The 17254-nt window shown below is 38.0% G+C and overlaps 1 protein-coding gene across 4 annotated transcripts in view; it reads right to left on the minus strand.

Moving 5' to 3' along the window:
- The window catches only part of LOC135467628 (rho family-interacting cell polarization regulator 1-like), a 69208-nt gene that overhangs the window by 27469 nt on the left and 24485 nt on the right, over positions 1 to 17254 (minus strand). For 2 of the 4 annotated variants that reach the window (XM_064745407.1, XM_064745408.1), the window contains exon 3: positions 12729 to 12800. Coding sequence is in view for 2 of the 4 variants with exons in the window: in XM_064745406.1 (XP_064601476.1) it covers positions 2791 to 2869 (79 nt within the window). In the remaining 2 variants the exon portion in view is untranslated. Of the gene's footprint in view, positions 1 to 2790; positions 2916 to 12728; positions 12801 to 17254 lie in introns of those variants that run through there. The other 2 variants (XM_064745406.1, XM_064745405.1) reach the window with 1 other exon arrangement.

A 17254-nucleotide genomic window follows, 5' to 3' on the forward strand; every position in this document is an offset into this window, starting at 1 on the left:
TGCATTTGTGCACAGACTTGTCACTGTCTGATCGTGTGTAACACAATTTGGATATGGATTTTTTGGTTTCTCCAGCAGTTCAGCAGGGTGGAGGTCGCAGAAGTGCAAAACTAGAATGGCATTAATTGGTTGCTCCTCTACTTAACCATCCAATGAGAAGAAGGCAATTTACTAAACTCCTGTCATCTGTCTCACCATTCTATTACTGGAATAACTGGATATGTCATATATATGTACCAGTGAAACTCATTTCAAAAACTTACATGCCAAACTTCCTTGCTTATATGAATCCAAATAAAGATTTTCTATGCAATTAACAGTAGAATGCAAATTCTTGATTATTTATTCAAAGTTCAAATATACATGTATATCTGCATGTATGGTAAGAGCATAAAAAAGTATTGTGTGTATGAACACAGTTCCTGAAGTTTCCTAATAAAAGATTATTTCTTAAAAAAAAATAATAAATCAACTTCACTAAAGACAAGTCATCAATAATCAGACAGACAATGGATTTATAAGCATTATTCTGCTGTTTTAGTTCCACAAGGGCCTCTTCATGATTCATGACATCTATGTAACAGTGCATTTGTAGATATATGCTTAGAGCAAGTGACTAAACCTAGTGAATAAGGTCAGAAGTATGGACGGGGAAATCAAGTCATATAACCACAACACCTTAGCAGGTACCTGACAAACGCACTGCCTAGCAGAACCTGGATTTGACCCTGAGACTTCATTGCTCAAAGTTTACTGAATTTCTGACACAACTCATTGTGATGGACACTTGACCAGTGTGATTATCAAAACATTACAGGTACAGCTCTACAGTTAAAAACAGCTAGTGTAAAATTAATAAATCAGTCTTCTCTCATTCCTCGTGGAAAGTGATTCATTGATAATTTATGTGATACAACATTCTATACTGGATAGAATGATGCTCTCATTGCTATATACGTATCAATTACGTCAATGCTTTAAACAACCTTCACCAAAGACTTCATAGTGCTTCAATTTATCAGAAACATTAAATAAAGTACAAGTCTGATCAACAGAATATTCATTATGCTATTCTATAATTAACGTGTGTTCAACTCCGCTATTTCCTGGTTAGCATACAGCCCAATTGAACTGTAGCCATGGGTGCATACATTATGTCTACTTGTACCAGCAGGGAAGCAGCAGCTTTCTGTGTTACATGAAAAGTTACACGGCAATATACGATGCACCTACATGTACCATGGCAATACACCTACCTACATGCATGTGTGTTTTCTGTATCACAGCAGTGCTATACCTATGTGTACAGTACATGCAGAGGCAGAAGTGTGCCTGGCATGAAATTACACTTCTGATGCAAGATGTATACCAGCAGAGCATTCATGAGCATCATCTATATCACAGGTATATCAGACACTTATATTTCACAACTATAGAGCACAAAAACCTTATTTTAATCTTTGAAATAGTAAAGGTTTACATTTACGACATATTCATGTAAAACAGCTGCGCTTAGAGCATACTTAAGTATTCCTTGACTATACATGAAGATATACAAACAGGAGAAGTGTGTATTCCATTATAAGGAAGAAACGATGAGCATATCTCACAGTGGTGTTTAAAACAGAAGCTTTACACTGTTATTAGGATATCTAAGTATAAGTTTTTGTAAGTGTTCACATCACCCATAAAAGTGTCGCAATTTAGGCGGTTAGACTATAGAGGGGGCCGGGGGCTTGTAAATTAGGCAGCCAGGGCTAATCTCACTTAACTATCATGTACACATTAAGTCATGTAGAAGGCAGCCTGTACATAATGTACAATGTACCCTGTGTTACACCAAATTACATACCCTGTCATAATGTTAGATCACGTCTGTTACTTCACAAAAACAGTCTATCCCTGGAGGTCATGCAGCTATATCCCACACACATATAATAAGACAACTGGCAAAAACTCATGATAAATGTACATTTACTATCTCGTTAGCTCTAAATAAGTCAGTACTACATCTACATTGATAGAGAATAACACCTGGCAGCATTCAAATCCATAATCCCACAGAGAAACAAATAGGTAAATTTACAACATAATCAGCTGATGTTAACACTATACTGATCCTGCTGCCCTATATAAAACTGATGTAGGAACAAATTTCAGGGAATCATCATAATTGATAATTGTCACTATCCTGGGATGCAGTAATTTCTAGGTTAGTCGTGGCCCATGCAGAGATCAATAAAAACCTATGGCCACAGCAGTAGCACACAGGCAACTATATAGCAGCACAAACCTTCAGTATCAATCCAGCAGGGAATGTACACAGTGGGCTAGGGGTTCCATGTCTGATGTTGTCTACCTCAGCCCAGTCTGCCCACAGCACTGCATATACACATCAGACAACACAGCCTGTCAACCCCACCACAATCTCCCCTTGTCTCCCTTCCTCACCCACCACCCCTGACCCACATCCCCATATCTGTATGCCCCTTTACCACCCTAATCATGGCCTTTTCACACCACCATTAAATTAGTATATGTCATACATGGCTGACAGCTTGGAGAATATCAAGCTACCATAAACATAACCTCAAATCACACCAGTAAAGCAAAATAACATGAAAAGCTTCTAGGGCCATGAGAACAACACACTGACAGATGTTGCTGCTTATAGTTAGGACTGACCGACTGACCTGATATTCTGAAACAAATACCTGTAAAATGTATCAGGAGGTAAACAAAACGCATGATATGCCATGCGACACTGCTGACATCAAAGTCATCACATACCTGTCGAAGTGAAAAGCCAGGGCCTGAGATGAAACACTGACGAGCAGACATCAGGCTTCGTAACATCCGACTTGTGCATGTGTATGGTCCATATTTACACTGTAATACCATCCTCCCCATGTAAGTACAGACCTGCACTAAGGCCCTAGTAGACAGGGCTGCTGGGTGAAGATATGAACCAAGGCTACATCAGATGACTCATACAATAGCCAATACTAAAGCCTGCTTCTTGTGCAAGTCCAAACACACATACACACCAGGCCGCAGCTTGACAGGCAGGAGAATGTCCATTGATGATGTCTGGGCCCTGACCATTTCTTCACACTACAGGCACATGACTGACAGGCATGCCTTAGCTATGAGTACACTTCCTGAAAAGATGCTATAAGCAGCAGTTTCGTGTCACACACGCTATATATATGTACAAACATACAACATGACACAGTACCATGGTCAGGGTTTGCCTGCAAGAGCTTAGGGACCAGCATGTAATGCACAGCGTACAGAAGGAGACTGGTACATTTCATCAGAATCAATACATCACTAATATATTCCTCTATACAGTTCACTTCACTTAAATTCTACATGTAATACACAATACCAGTACACACAGCACCTTTACCAAGGAAACAATACACAGCTACATGTATTAAACACCAATAGTATTTCACAGCTTGGAACCCTTGATTAGTTCAAGTGCAAATCATATTTCCTGCTTTTCATTTACTGAGCTCATTAAGTTTCACATACACTTCAGGTAGATGTCAATGAGAATCATTGAGTGGATCTTATTATGTGGGCAGAATGCAATCAACAGTGAAGGTATGTGATATAAGGAGGGTGAAGCACCTGTCTGAGGAAGGTTGAGCCTACACATGAGGAGAATTACAGGTAATTCATGAATCCACCTGGAATGTTCCCAGTTAACTGTCAGCCTAGATGTTTTTAGGACAAGTTGCCCTAATTAAAATTACAAAGAACAATACACCTAAAAACCTGGAGATTCTTGTCAACTACAAATTATACTTCCAGTCACAAACTACACCAATTAATGTAAAACGATTCTGGGCTGGTAGAGTTAGTTTTAATCTGTTAGGAAAAGTCCATACAAATTACAAAGAGTGGTGACCTTTTACTGGATACATGTATGGTGCGTGATAATTTGTAGCAGGGCTGATTTGTAAACATGTATTTACATGAAAAAATACCCCAAATGTAAAACAAAACAGGTCAGGTCATGAGGAGAAAACAGATGACTCTCCATGGGGGTGTGAGAGAGGCTGTGCTATACCCTGAGTGCTGGCTGGCTGATTGTGCGAGTGAACATAGGGGATGGGATGGGAGGGGGGGGGGGGGGGGAGAACAGGTGCTAAATTCTGCTGCTGGTTACCACACTACCATGTCTGTGGTGGCAAAAATGTGTAACCACACAGCCAAGCCTGCTTAGATGAGGCCTGTGTCCTCATCCTCCTCCCTGTTCTACAGACAAACAATAAAACACATCCTCAGCAGGTACATCTACTTTATGTATGACAGTCAGGCCGACTACAAGTACATAAACAGATAAATCAACTCCTTACCTAGCCCACACCACCACCATCTAATCTTAGTATAGCACCAAACAACAAATATTATCTTGTGGTGGCCAAAATGACGTTCCACTTATTAAAAATAACCAAATGAAACCAATACAAACATACACACAAATATATATATATATATATATATATATATATATATATATATATATATATATATGTATATATATATATATATATCAAAGCATACCTCAAGACAACCAACTGATAGATTAATCTTGAATCCTACGTATTTCACAGTTTCATCCCACTGAAGTTGCTCCACCTCAACAAAGCCTACTACTTTTATTCACAATCCATTGCTAGCACAATGACTTATCATGAAGTAAGATAGGCACAAGTCCTGGAGATAATGACTTGTATGTATGTTTAGTTAATGCGACCGTTTCCACAGTTCTTACCTGTAAAAACTGAATACTCATGTTCAATAAATAAATATTTGTTTCACTAACAACAAACTACAAAACGAAATATGACTGATATACATATATCACAAATATCTCATTTATCTACCATTTCCTGCAATAGATATACTCAAACACATCAACAGTCACAAATTCATGAATATATTGCTTTTGTGAACACTTTGACTGACTTCACAATATGATATTTCCCCTGAAGTTTGGTTTTGGTACAAATGTACTTTCAGAAGTACATACAGACCTTAAAATGATACTTTTGGTGCAAACATATACGTTTATCTTATAAATTAACCCAACTTCTGAAACAACTCTTCAGCGGCTCTATAAGGTGGATGAATCATGTAAAAATGTGTCACTTGAAAAATGTTCAACTTTAGGCGAAAAACAGCACTTCGAATAGGCGTACTAAACATAAACATTCCAATGAGACATTCTTCTCCTCGTAATATTTTTTACGGTCTTTAATAACAATGATATCCACTAGGCAAAATAAATACTACATGTAACTTTTATATGAATATGAACATTTGTCAATAAACCAGCCTTTGTACCTATGTTACTGATTATTCAGATGAACTCTGCTATGTGCAATTCACGAGTGTTCATCCTCCAGTAGTTCATAAGATGATTTTGCACAAACATACATAAGTGAATGTATGTCCGCACACACACACACACACAGAGGCCCATCCTCAGGAACATGCCACGCATATTTAGCCTGGAATGTGCAATCCAGGTACACCACCTGAAGACAACTTCTTACTTATGATTATAATATCTTCCTAAATACATGGTATGATCAGCTATATTTCACCAGAGTCTATAGGTATACATGTCTTAATTACAGATCTGTACAACAAAAACCTGTACAAGCTTCACACTTCAATGCATGTTATTTTTGATTCCCTTTTTTTTTCTTCTCTTTTCTCACCAACTCAATTCAAGAGTGTGACAACTACACACCTGTACAGGTAAACTTAGGGTGGAGTTTCTCATTAGCTTACCTCCTCTATGTACTGCTACATAATGTGAAGGTAGAGGCTTCATGCGCACCTTCCTCATAAGATGTAAGTTAGCATCGGACCTGTGTCTGGGCAGGTAGTGAGGAGACTGCTGACGAGGTGTGTACAGGTTCTGAGTGGACATGTGATGGACCACCATCCTTTTCTTCCTCCTGTCCAGCAGCCGAGGGTCAGACAGCTGCTGCCCTTGTAACACCTTCATCCGGGAATCCACTGTGACACTTGGAGAGTAACTTCAAACAAGTGACGAAAACCTCTAGTAACGAACAGGCCAATACGACAAGGTTTGCTACCTGTTGCTGAGAGAGGCCTAGGTGAGACTGGCGTAGCTGAGCAGCGGTTGACTTCAACTGAACTGAGCAAGAGGCTGAGGCACTGACACAATGACAATGTCCTGCATTCCAGCATATACTAGCTTGGGGCACTTCTTCTTAATGACAAACAGGCTTTTTAGGCCAGCAGGTTTTACTTTGCTCTTCATTAAGGTCAGAGCATAAATATATCCTCGCTGTTGTGTCTCACACCACCTAGTTTGTATGCCTGTCCTGACCAGGGATTAACAATCAAATGCTCTCCTCTAGCTACAACAGGGGGTCTCTAAACCACTCTTATCCCCACAGAGAGGAACTCTTAAGTTGATCAGACTGAAAATAACTACGTCCTCCGAGTAGTACACTACTATATCGCCTCTCCATTCACAGTAGCTTCTCCATTCATTCTTCAATGTTCAAACAGTAGAGCAAAAAATTGTGCCAACAAACCATGACATGCTTTCAAAAGTCAACTCAAATGTCTGACATATTTCAGTATAAAGATGGCTGGAGAGACAGATTCTACAGACACACTGCCACATCTCCTTTGAACAGATTTATCCAGTGACCTCCTGTAACCTGTGGGTCTGACAAACCCTGTGAAAATGGAACAGGGAACAAAACCTTCCACTCCACACCACTGGAACTCCTGATAGTACCTGCCCAAGGAAAAATCCTCCTTCCTCACAGGGTATTCATACCTTGTACAAATGTAAACATACCCGCTAACAATTCCTTAGTCACCATCACCTACAGCTTAATTAACTCACCGGAACATCTGGTCAAAATGACTGAAGTATAGACCTTTATGTTCATCTAAGTTCCATTTAACATTCGTCTTTATTGCGGGCAAACCCTTAGCATATTTCTCACCATCACTTGTGTTCTGGACACTGGGATATAAAGAGATTTTTCTATATACAATATCTATACATTTGCTTTTGACCTGCCCCCCCCCCCCCCCCGTATTTACCTGCCCGGCGCAGCAGAATATCTCTATTGACACAGGTAATACAAAGCTAATCCCTGTGTGGGATTCTCAGCAAAGGCGCAGGTAAAAGAACCCAGTAATGCTCCTTTCTAAATTCCTTTCCACTCTATCAAATTATAAAATCAAATTTTTAAGTTTACTCCAAAAAGTTTTCTACAAAAGGTAACTTTGGCTAATACTTTCGAACACCAGTATACCAAGTAGTTAATAAGTGTAAATATTTCATCAACTTTCAACTTGCTGGTTTCCTCCACTTCAAGTAATGTACTTCATTTCCCAATGATTTCATACAAAGTTATGTCTCCCGTAATTTGACTAATTTATGATGAAGACATATCTCTTTCATAAATATTCAAGTTTAGTACATAGCATGCTTGACATGATTAAAATTCCCTACGGCAAATAAAGCAATGAAACTGTAGACAATGACTAAATAAAGATTTGCCGGGAGAAAATAGCATCCCTGAGGTACTCCCACCTACGTGTGTGTAAAAGTGGTAGTATGATCTCCCTGTGCAGACTACATGCATTTTAAAAAGCTATAGAAAGATCCGGATATGTATTCTTGAGATATTAGCCCAGTCATAAAACCTGACATGACAAATGCAGGTAGACCCTGTATACATCCAGTACATGATTACTACAAAAAGCTTTCAGGTAAGCCATAAGAGACAGGATGTAACACTTCACACATCAATCACTTCTGGTTTCATATTTTATCGTAATAGTGATTGCTTATTGAGTACAGTTACTGTACTTGAAGTTTTTAGAGGAAAGAAATATGAAAATAATGTATGTTAAATTAACATATGAGGATACAATCCATTATCTCCAGTACCTGCATTGTATCTTATTGTATCATAAGATTCATATTATCACAGGTGATCACGAGATCATTAATTTACAAATAACAAATACATGCATATCAACATTATCCACTTCCGGCATACTATTAAGTCATGATCAATAAACTGCCAAACCCAGCATTATTAGCTTTTCTGTCCATCAGTCAGAAGGTTTTATCCAACAAATTTTTAACATCCTATTTTCTGAACAATTGCTGGTATAAAGTCAAATTTTGGACATTTTATGTTTTAATGTTAATTATTATCTGGTCTTAGCGATGTAAACATTTTGTGAGATGTCATAGTTACTGCCAATTAGCCATGCGCCTGTTCTAATATAAATGACATATAATAGTCTAACATAAAGTCACGATCTATCATGCCACATCTCCGACATACATAAAGTAGCTATTGGGTACTGTACCTGGGATTTAAATACAAAGAACGTCAGGAATGAATTAAGTTACACAGCAGTAAATTGGTTGACACATGTATGAACTTCATGTATCATGAATGGTAACGTTTTAACATTTCATCATTCTACGTTTTAGCATATGTATGTTAGTCAAGTATTTACGCATGGGAATCATAAACGTATTACCAAGAACATGTTCACCTAACTTTGAAAAAGGGAAATACTTGTAACAAGGTTTTACCGATAAATAGGGCACACCTGGTACAGGTATTCTACATGTATCTCATGATCTTAAATTGACGTGTTTAACAGACCAGCCTAGCTCAAATTCTGGGTACTACATGAGTTACTAGTATATGGCTGGAAGCTATCCATGGCTCCTTTAACCTATATATTTGATAAGCTATTTTTATGACTGGTCACATATCAGATCTTGACAGGAAGATTTAGAACAATGAGAACTGCCCGAGTTGAATGCAAATACCTGAGACATTCTGAGGGAAAGTTAGTTTCATTCTGAATGTTTAAATCCGGTTAGTCCAACATTCTATGATTATGATCTGGGAAGTAAATAGGCTGTATGTCTCACTTGTCTAGTTCCATGGCAGTCCAATACATACCTAAAATACTTCCAAATCTAACTCCACACTATACATATGTAACTTATTCTTATTATTCCATGTATATACATCTATGTTGATCATAGTGAACCAATAATAACAGGAGTTTCCCCATAACTAGGACAGAAACTTCCACAAATTCTTAATGATCTACTGATATGAAGTGACACCAAACCACCTCTCATTCAAATTCCTCCACCCTCTTCCCCACCCTGAACATACGCACAAATAAAAGCAAAAGATCAAAAGAACTGACAACAATCACAAGGAAATGATGAGAAAATGGGTAACTGGCTGTCATAAATCACTCAGAACAGAATTGTGTGAACATTCTTTTGAACCAAATGGTGTTCTTTGTATGTATTGCAAAGCTGTTCAAACAATACCAGTAAATACAGAATTTACCCTAAAACAAATTTAGTACATAACTTTTTTCAGAATATTATTCACCTTTATAACAATCAAAACCATGAGTAGAACCAGACCCAGTAGACACAGATTCTTGGCACTTCAGTCACATTATAGACTGCATGGGGTTCAAAGTGAGGCTATTATGCATGTCACACCCCGCAGACTTCAATCAATTTTAACAATGGTTATGTGTTTACACTGCATATAAGCAAAGATGAGCTACATGTATACTCTATTCTAAGCATAGTAAACTCCCACAAAGCTTTCAGAGCTTCAAGCTTCAAAAAGCAAAGTATATATAGGCGTTAACTCTCATAAGAATTCCGCTTTTAACCAGGTGCAGTTTTATCCTTCTATGTAATCACATTTTATCTCACATACACAATCTATGAAGCAGCATATTTCATCTCTTACATGATGTACTTTCTTTTCAGAGAAGGAATGTCATCAAATTATTAAAATCTATTTGTGGAAATTGCCTACATTATAATGGTTAGATGACACATAGAACACATAGTATTCACTTCATGATGGTCTGACGCAGTCATCACAAATACCTAGTTTTACCTTTATTTGTTAAACAGCTTAATTACAGAAGTCCCACGGCAATGTAAACAAGTCCTTTCATCAGGTAATATCTTTATTAAGTTTTAATAGTAGTGATATGTACAAGTAGTCATAATTTCATGTAATGAAGTACAACTGCAGCAAACCACCTATAATCATGTAAATTTCATGGAAAACTTCGTCCCAACTAACCACCCACCTGTATGAAAATGTAGCACAGGAGGGTGATTAGTTTGGGCAAAAAGCACAAATCTTTAGATTTTTCAAGAACTTAATACAGAAGACTCATTAGTCGGTGAAAAATTCCATGAAATTGTAAGTAATTTAATGTAAGCTTGTGAATGAAGTGTGGGCATTCTCGGCATGTCTCCGCACCCACCTCGCCCTGACAGACCTCCTCCATGTCCATGTAGTTATACATGATCTAGGGGCTGCTAATGGCTGGATCTCCTGAAGGGATGATCCCAGCTCCCTCCTATAAACCAGGTCACCTGAGTTCTCACTCTACCTAACAATACTGGCTTTATCCATACTTTGGGCTATTTTAGGACCAACACTCCTGATCAGGGAATCAATCAATAGATTGTTTCCAAAACTCACGACTAAACAGAAAAACAAAACTTATGAAATAAGTGAAAATTAAATATCTAGCCCACCCAAAAAAACAGAAGGGGGCTCCAAGGAAGTCTGCTTTGAAGTGCCTGAAGTCAAAACTCTAAATAGTATTTAAATGATTATTTTTGGATATCAGGAGGGGGACATATGAATACCTTGTGTCACGTCAAGAAAATTGATTGGAGCTAGGACGTCATATATGGCTACAGTCTTCCAACAAAGCCTGGTAGAGAATGCAAATCTGATGATGAAATGCTTAAACATCATGTTAATTATAATTACATTTCAATCACAGATTGAGTCATAATGATCAACATGCATGACAAAAGTACATGTGAGCAATCAGCATGATTACTTGCAGTAATTTACAACCAACAACAAAATAAAAACAAGAAATAACGATAACACATGGATTAACCACCACGATGTCTAGATTTTGAAATTTAATATTGTAAAATGTTCTGCACCACTGTGCCCAACATGTTTGTGATCTTTGCCTATTTATGACTGAATGAGAAAAGTTCAACTCTATACTATAAAGACTTCATATATTCAATTCAATCTTACATCAACTATTGTATTTGCCTATACTGGCATCCAATCCATGCAACCTAAACTTCACATTTGCAACTGGTGTTTTGGGTATAAGATAATGATTTGCACTGAATCGAAAAGAAAGGCTGAAGAAGTGACAGTATTGTTTCACAATCATGAAATGAAGCCATCAACAAATGTCCTTATCAAGCATGACTATGCACAAATTTGTATACCTGCATTTCTATGTGTGGTACAATATATAACACACCTGCAAATCATATAATGCAGCATTTAAGGAAGTTTGAAAATTAGCACAAGTCTGTAGGGCATGAGACATTACTGGGGAAGTTAAAATCATCAACGCCACAAGTTTGTTACATGTGTTCTTCAGAGATCTCACAAATATTTGTGTCAGTTGTAAACAAACTGCCTGAGGCCTTAAAATAAACTGTCTGGCTTGACAAACAAAAGCCTCCTTTTTGAGATGTTTCTTGCAGATGACACAGAGATACAGAAAATCTACACGTTCCTGTAAGCGAGAACAACATGGCACGTACATTCTGTTCTACATAACGTCTACACAGGCACAATGAAACTTGAACATAGCATTCATTATACTTTCAGTTTTTTGTACGTGACATTTGTATCAGCTGGACAGAATTGATGTTAATTCATTCTTGTACATGTAACTCTACTACTATCAGAAGAACTCCCTGCTGGCTGTGCCATATATTTATTTATTTTCTTAATTAATTTTTCAAGAATTCTGTTATGTTACCACTATGTTCAAGATTTGCAGTTGCAACTTTAAATATGCAGGTGCAGATGTCTCTTCCATGTTTGAATCAATACTAATCCCACAAATGTGATATGCCAGATCATTGTGAAGCATGTGATCATACAGATGAGGCCGTAACACTAACGTAAACAGTCTTCACTTACATATCTTCAAATACATGTATGACTACACTGGCTCAAAAGACGATATCTTTACCATGCAAAATCAAACCTAAATGCTCTCCCCACAAACAGTTTGCAGGGAAGAAAGAAACTTGTACACTCTTGACACACAGGCATACAACTTGCAACACACATCATCATAAAAGGCATGGCATGTCACTACAGCATGGCTGAGAGAAGTACCTCCTCAATACTAACAGGTTCTTGGACAAACATACTTTTTCACCTCAATTATTCCCTAATATAAACAGCAGAGCTGCATAATGAAGTTCTCAGAGATAACCTATGTTTATAGAGTCAACTATCATCACTCTTCTTCACAATGGGTCTTGGAACAGTGTCAGCTGGTACTATAGTCAAGCCACTTCTGCGAAGATTTACCTCCCGTTGTTCAAAGTCAATGGTATGTCCCCACTCCAGAGAGGTCAACTTCATTATACATGTACATACATAATTCTATTTGCTCAGGGCTCAATAAAGACACCTTGGTTGAACAAAGTTTATCTACATAAAACATTTCAATTCTATGATTTTCTGTTAAAAAATAAAAAATAAAAAAAAAATAAAAAATTCATAACGCATTTGTGAAGCTGGGATGTAGCAAGATAAAAAGATGGTATTTACCTGGTCCGTGAATACGGGCAGCCACAGCTCCACGACGCGGGGGTTTGAGGGGAACAAGTCTCACCTCTCCACCTACAACACAAACACAGCCTCATCAGGTTTACAAACACATCATTAAACGAGTACCATAATGTGTCAACACACAGGTAAAACAAGAGGATTAATTAATTTCATTACTTCATAAGTCAACAGGTCTACTCTGAATCCACATTCCACACAAATTACCAACATTCCTTAGTTTACCACAAACACGTGTCGACAGGTGTATAGTGGACTACATGAAAATGATCCAACTAATGAACTTGCCAACCATATTACAGTCAAATCAAAGTAAACAAGCTAACAGAAAAGCCACTTGAGTAGCCACATGTCTTAATGCCATCTTTACAAATACAATGTACCTAAGCAGTGTATGTAAGAATATCTGTGATGTGGCGATTGGAATAAACTTATAAACCCACAAAGCAATGCAAATGGGAACGAAGAAGCTTAGAGTTTACAAGTCAAGCCCAACACGTACACTACAACCTGGAAGTCACTGTAAATTTCAGGCAGATATCTGTGAACTTAACCGTTCCATTTAATAAACTGGCTGACCATATGCACCATCATTTAAACCAAATTCTCACTTGTTAGTAAGTCATACTACAAGTACTACACGTACACACGAAAAGCATAATTTTATCAATCAAAATAGGACAATGCCTTCAGACATGTCAGAAGTTGCAGCTTCCTCTAGTGGCTCAGCATGAAGGAGATAGTGCAACTACTGGTTGACCCGTATCAGTATAATGGCTCGGGTGGGGCTGCTTACTCGCCTTCGGTAAGGCGTCTCAGTGAAGCAGCACTACATAAAAGAACCGTGGACATCTGTCCTGCGACAAGGAGGTACATTACATGCATTCTAAGGACTCCTTCGTCGTCATGTGACAATTTAAAATTGTTAAGTACGACGTTAAACCCCAAGCACTCTCTCTCTCTCTTCTCTATCTCTCTCCATCAGACATGTCAGAATATGCTTGAATATACACCTTACAAACATGCCAAAAGGTTGAAGAATTCCAGTAACATACAAGCCTCATCACAAGTCTGTGACCTGGGTGAATTTCCTAATTGCTTCTAACCAGTTTACATCATGCATGCACATGAACACAAACTTAAATGATACTGACTCCGTGTGATCAGGCCAGAGACCTGTTGACATATGGCTTATGTATTCTGTTGTAAGGTTACAGCTGCAATGTGATTATCAATATAGGTCAACATAAGTGCATTGTAGGTACATGTACAATGTTCAGGCCCACACATATACAGGTTTTGTGGGCTTACCACACCCTTGCTCCCAGCTTATACCTTTAGCAACTCAGGAGACAGATACCAGGAGACAGATATAACCTGCCTCATAAATGTAGAGCTTGTTCCCGATTTTACTATTATGCAGATAGTACACAACATAATACCAGGAATTGTCAGCTCTCTACAAGTGATGTTTTACAAGAGTGAGAAATCAAATTCTTCAATGTAGATACACAGCATCAAATCAGTTTCAAGTCTGATTATTGTGTATATACATACCATCATCCTTCAGAGTTTAGTTCAAATACAACATGCACATCTGAGGGTATCAAACAACAATTATGACTATGTCTACACTCCGTCCAGGAGGCCGCAAGTCTGAATGATATCAACGTCAGCAAAAATACCTGTAACCCTATAATACGTGCATATGTATTTATTAGACGGAGATAAAATATTCAAACTAGTACACTGATAGCTCCAAAGGTTGTCTCTATGGTGTTATCTTACTATGCAGTGTCAGGACTGTCAACTTCGTCAATCTGCCTCTGTGTTTATGTGTGAGTAAGCTAATATTTCGTGTCATTCAGAAATCAACACTACACAATGACACAGGATTATTAAAGTCAGCTTTAGGCTGACAGACTGACAGCAATCTGTGTTATACTTACACTGCAAATTATTTATCCTTGTAACACTGTCAATATTTTTTTTCAACTTTATTGTGAGACATTTTATCATTGACTGTTGGTTGGCCAACAGATATACCTCCAACATTTGAAAACCTTATTTACAAGAAACAACCCAGCTGCAACAGCCAGAAGTTGCATTTAAGCTATGGGATTCATTTTAGCTAGAAGCCATGGGAAGATTGAGGGTATTACCCAGATATTTTAGAAGAGGATATTTTATCAAGGATATAAGGCAGATTTGAGCTACGTCGTATAAATTCTAATGCATGTACCATATTTCTATTTAATGAATCATTCACAAGACATCTGCTTATGTAAATGTGCTGAAAAGATTATTTGTAAGAAATTTAATAAATACCGGTGGCAATACTTAAATAAGGTGAAGATTTTCCCTGCCTCAAAAAACTAATCACTCCACATTTCTCACTAATAAATGACTGAATGTCTATATATCAGTTCATGGTGAGCAAACTTATGGTTATATTTTAACATACTTAGGCCCAAGGGGGACAACTCCAGCAACACCTGGTCAGTCATAGTGGAGTGAATCAGACGTACACCACTGTATGCTCTCATGTCTTAATATTACTAAATTTCAGAGAAAGAGCCCAGAATCAATAGGGTCTGTGGAACTCACCATAAGTGATATATGTAATCAAATTATTACAGCAATAGATATTCATATTCCGAAACTGGCCTAAAACCTATTTTGCCAGTGATTGTCTCAACTCAGTTTATTAGTGATTAGGTTTAGCTAGCAGCACCACACATAAAACTCCATCAGCTTCTAGGTCACATCAGGGTAGCCCTAAATTGTCGTACTAACCAGCAGAGTGCTTTTAAAATCTGCAACTTATAATACATACACATCACAAGTACAAAATGATGTGAAAATAATAATGGCACATCAAAGAAAATACCCTGGATGAATGCATACAACAGCTTCATGTCAATTCCATGTAGTGTTTAAAAAACACATTAAATATAACAGCTACATGTACTGGCACATGTGTAGAATATCATAAGTTTAAGGTCCAAGACTTGTCAACCTTACAAGATCTCCACCTACATATATACATGTACTGTATGTTGTACCGTATCGGCATGACACAGACTTTTCATACATGTAAAGAAAAGCTTTACAACTATCCGACCATGACAAAGATGCCAAACTATTATAGTCCGGCTTACCTTTGGTGACGGTGAAGTTGGCCCTGTAGCGTGGCATTGCTGGGAAGGACCACCGCACCATCTGAGAGCATAGCACAACCACTAGGAACAAAGTCTAGCTGTGTGGTACCAAAACCATTTCTTAAAGGTACACCATCATTTTATCCATTGCATATCCAACAGATCTGGAATCCAGGATTCCATCCAAACTTTTCTGCTCCCAAAAGTGACAAAGTGAGGACAATTTATGTGAAACTGTTCCTCTCTGTGTCAGTGCAGCATTGTTGAACGACACATGAACCACAGTGGGGGCTAAATGCTACAGTTGTGCTGTTCCTGCCAAAGCTCTCTTTCATCCGCAGCCCTGTTTATGTTAGGAATGTATGTCATGTGAATTAGAACCCCAGCATGCAAACGTCCGCACTGGCCACAAAGGTGTTCTGAGCGGATGTCAAGATAAACCTCAAATATTACCTGCTCCTGCAGTTGTTGACAGGCTTCATGATCTGGGAACAATCCTAGCCTACATTTCCCCATCTCACAGCTCTGGCGCAGAAACTGCACCAGAGAGAAATTCACTCACTTAAAAGAATTTTATCCTTTTCCACAGTAAACCAGTGATATGTATACCCAGCCTTAACCCAACACATTCATACCTATACAACCCCATCTTAATCAACCTTCCAGGTATGGAATAATGTGAACAATTCTGAAGGTAATTACCAGCACTACCTGTAATAACTCCTGTAGCCTTACAGTTACAAATACCTGAATGCATCACCAATTGTATATGAGCTTGTTAAAACACAAGAATGTGCAGGTACACGTACTTCATATTTCATGAAAGTGCTAAATTGTAATAACACACGCATAGAAGAGTAATCAACAGAATTTAATAATGTTGCACCGGCTGCTTGCCAAACCCTCCCCCTGCATATTTTGCAGTTATGGGGAATGTTGTAAGACACATCCTCATATACTGGTTAGTCTAGTCTTTCTCAAAGTTGAATACTCAATTTGACAAATCCGATTTAAAATGAAAACCTTAATTGTTCAATATTTAATTGTTCCATGATCATAGTGATAAAAATGTATTTACCAAATGAGAGAAGTTAATTAGTTTTTTGAGAAACCACATGACTGCAGAGTGACGAACAAGTGCAAGTCAAGATGCCCCAGTGGTGCGGGTGGGGGGGGGGGGGGGGGAGTCATAATAAAAGTCTGTAGATGTCATGTATTATATATGTATCTAGCCATAATGCTGTTGGTCAGTAATTTGTTACATGTACATACATATGCTATAGGCCTACACCATGGAATGTTTCCCTTTGTTCAGTATGGCTTTCTCCTCTGACATAATGCAAATGC

The sequence above is a fragment of the Liolophura sinensis genome, chromosome 6 (genome assembly GCF_032854445.1).
Source record: "Liolophura sinensis isolate JHLJ2023 chromosome 6, CUHK_Ljap_v2, whole genome shotgun sequence".
In the NCBI taxonomy this organism is placed as follows: Eukaryota; Metazoa; Mollusca; class Polyplacophora; order Chitonida; family Chitonidae; genus Liolophura; species Liolophura sinensis.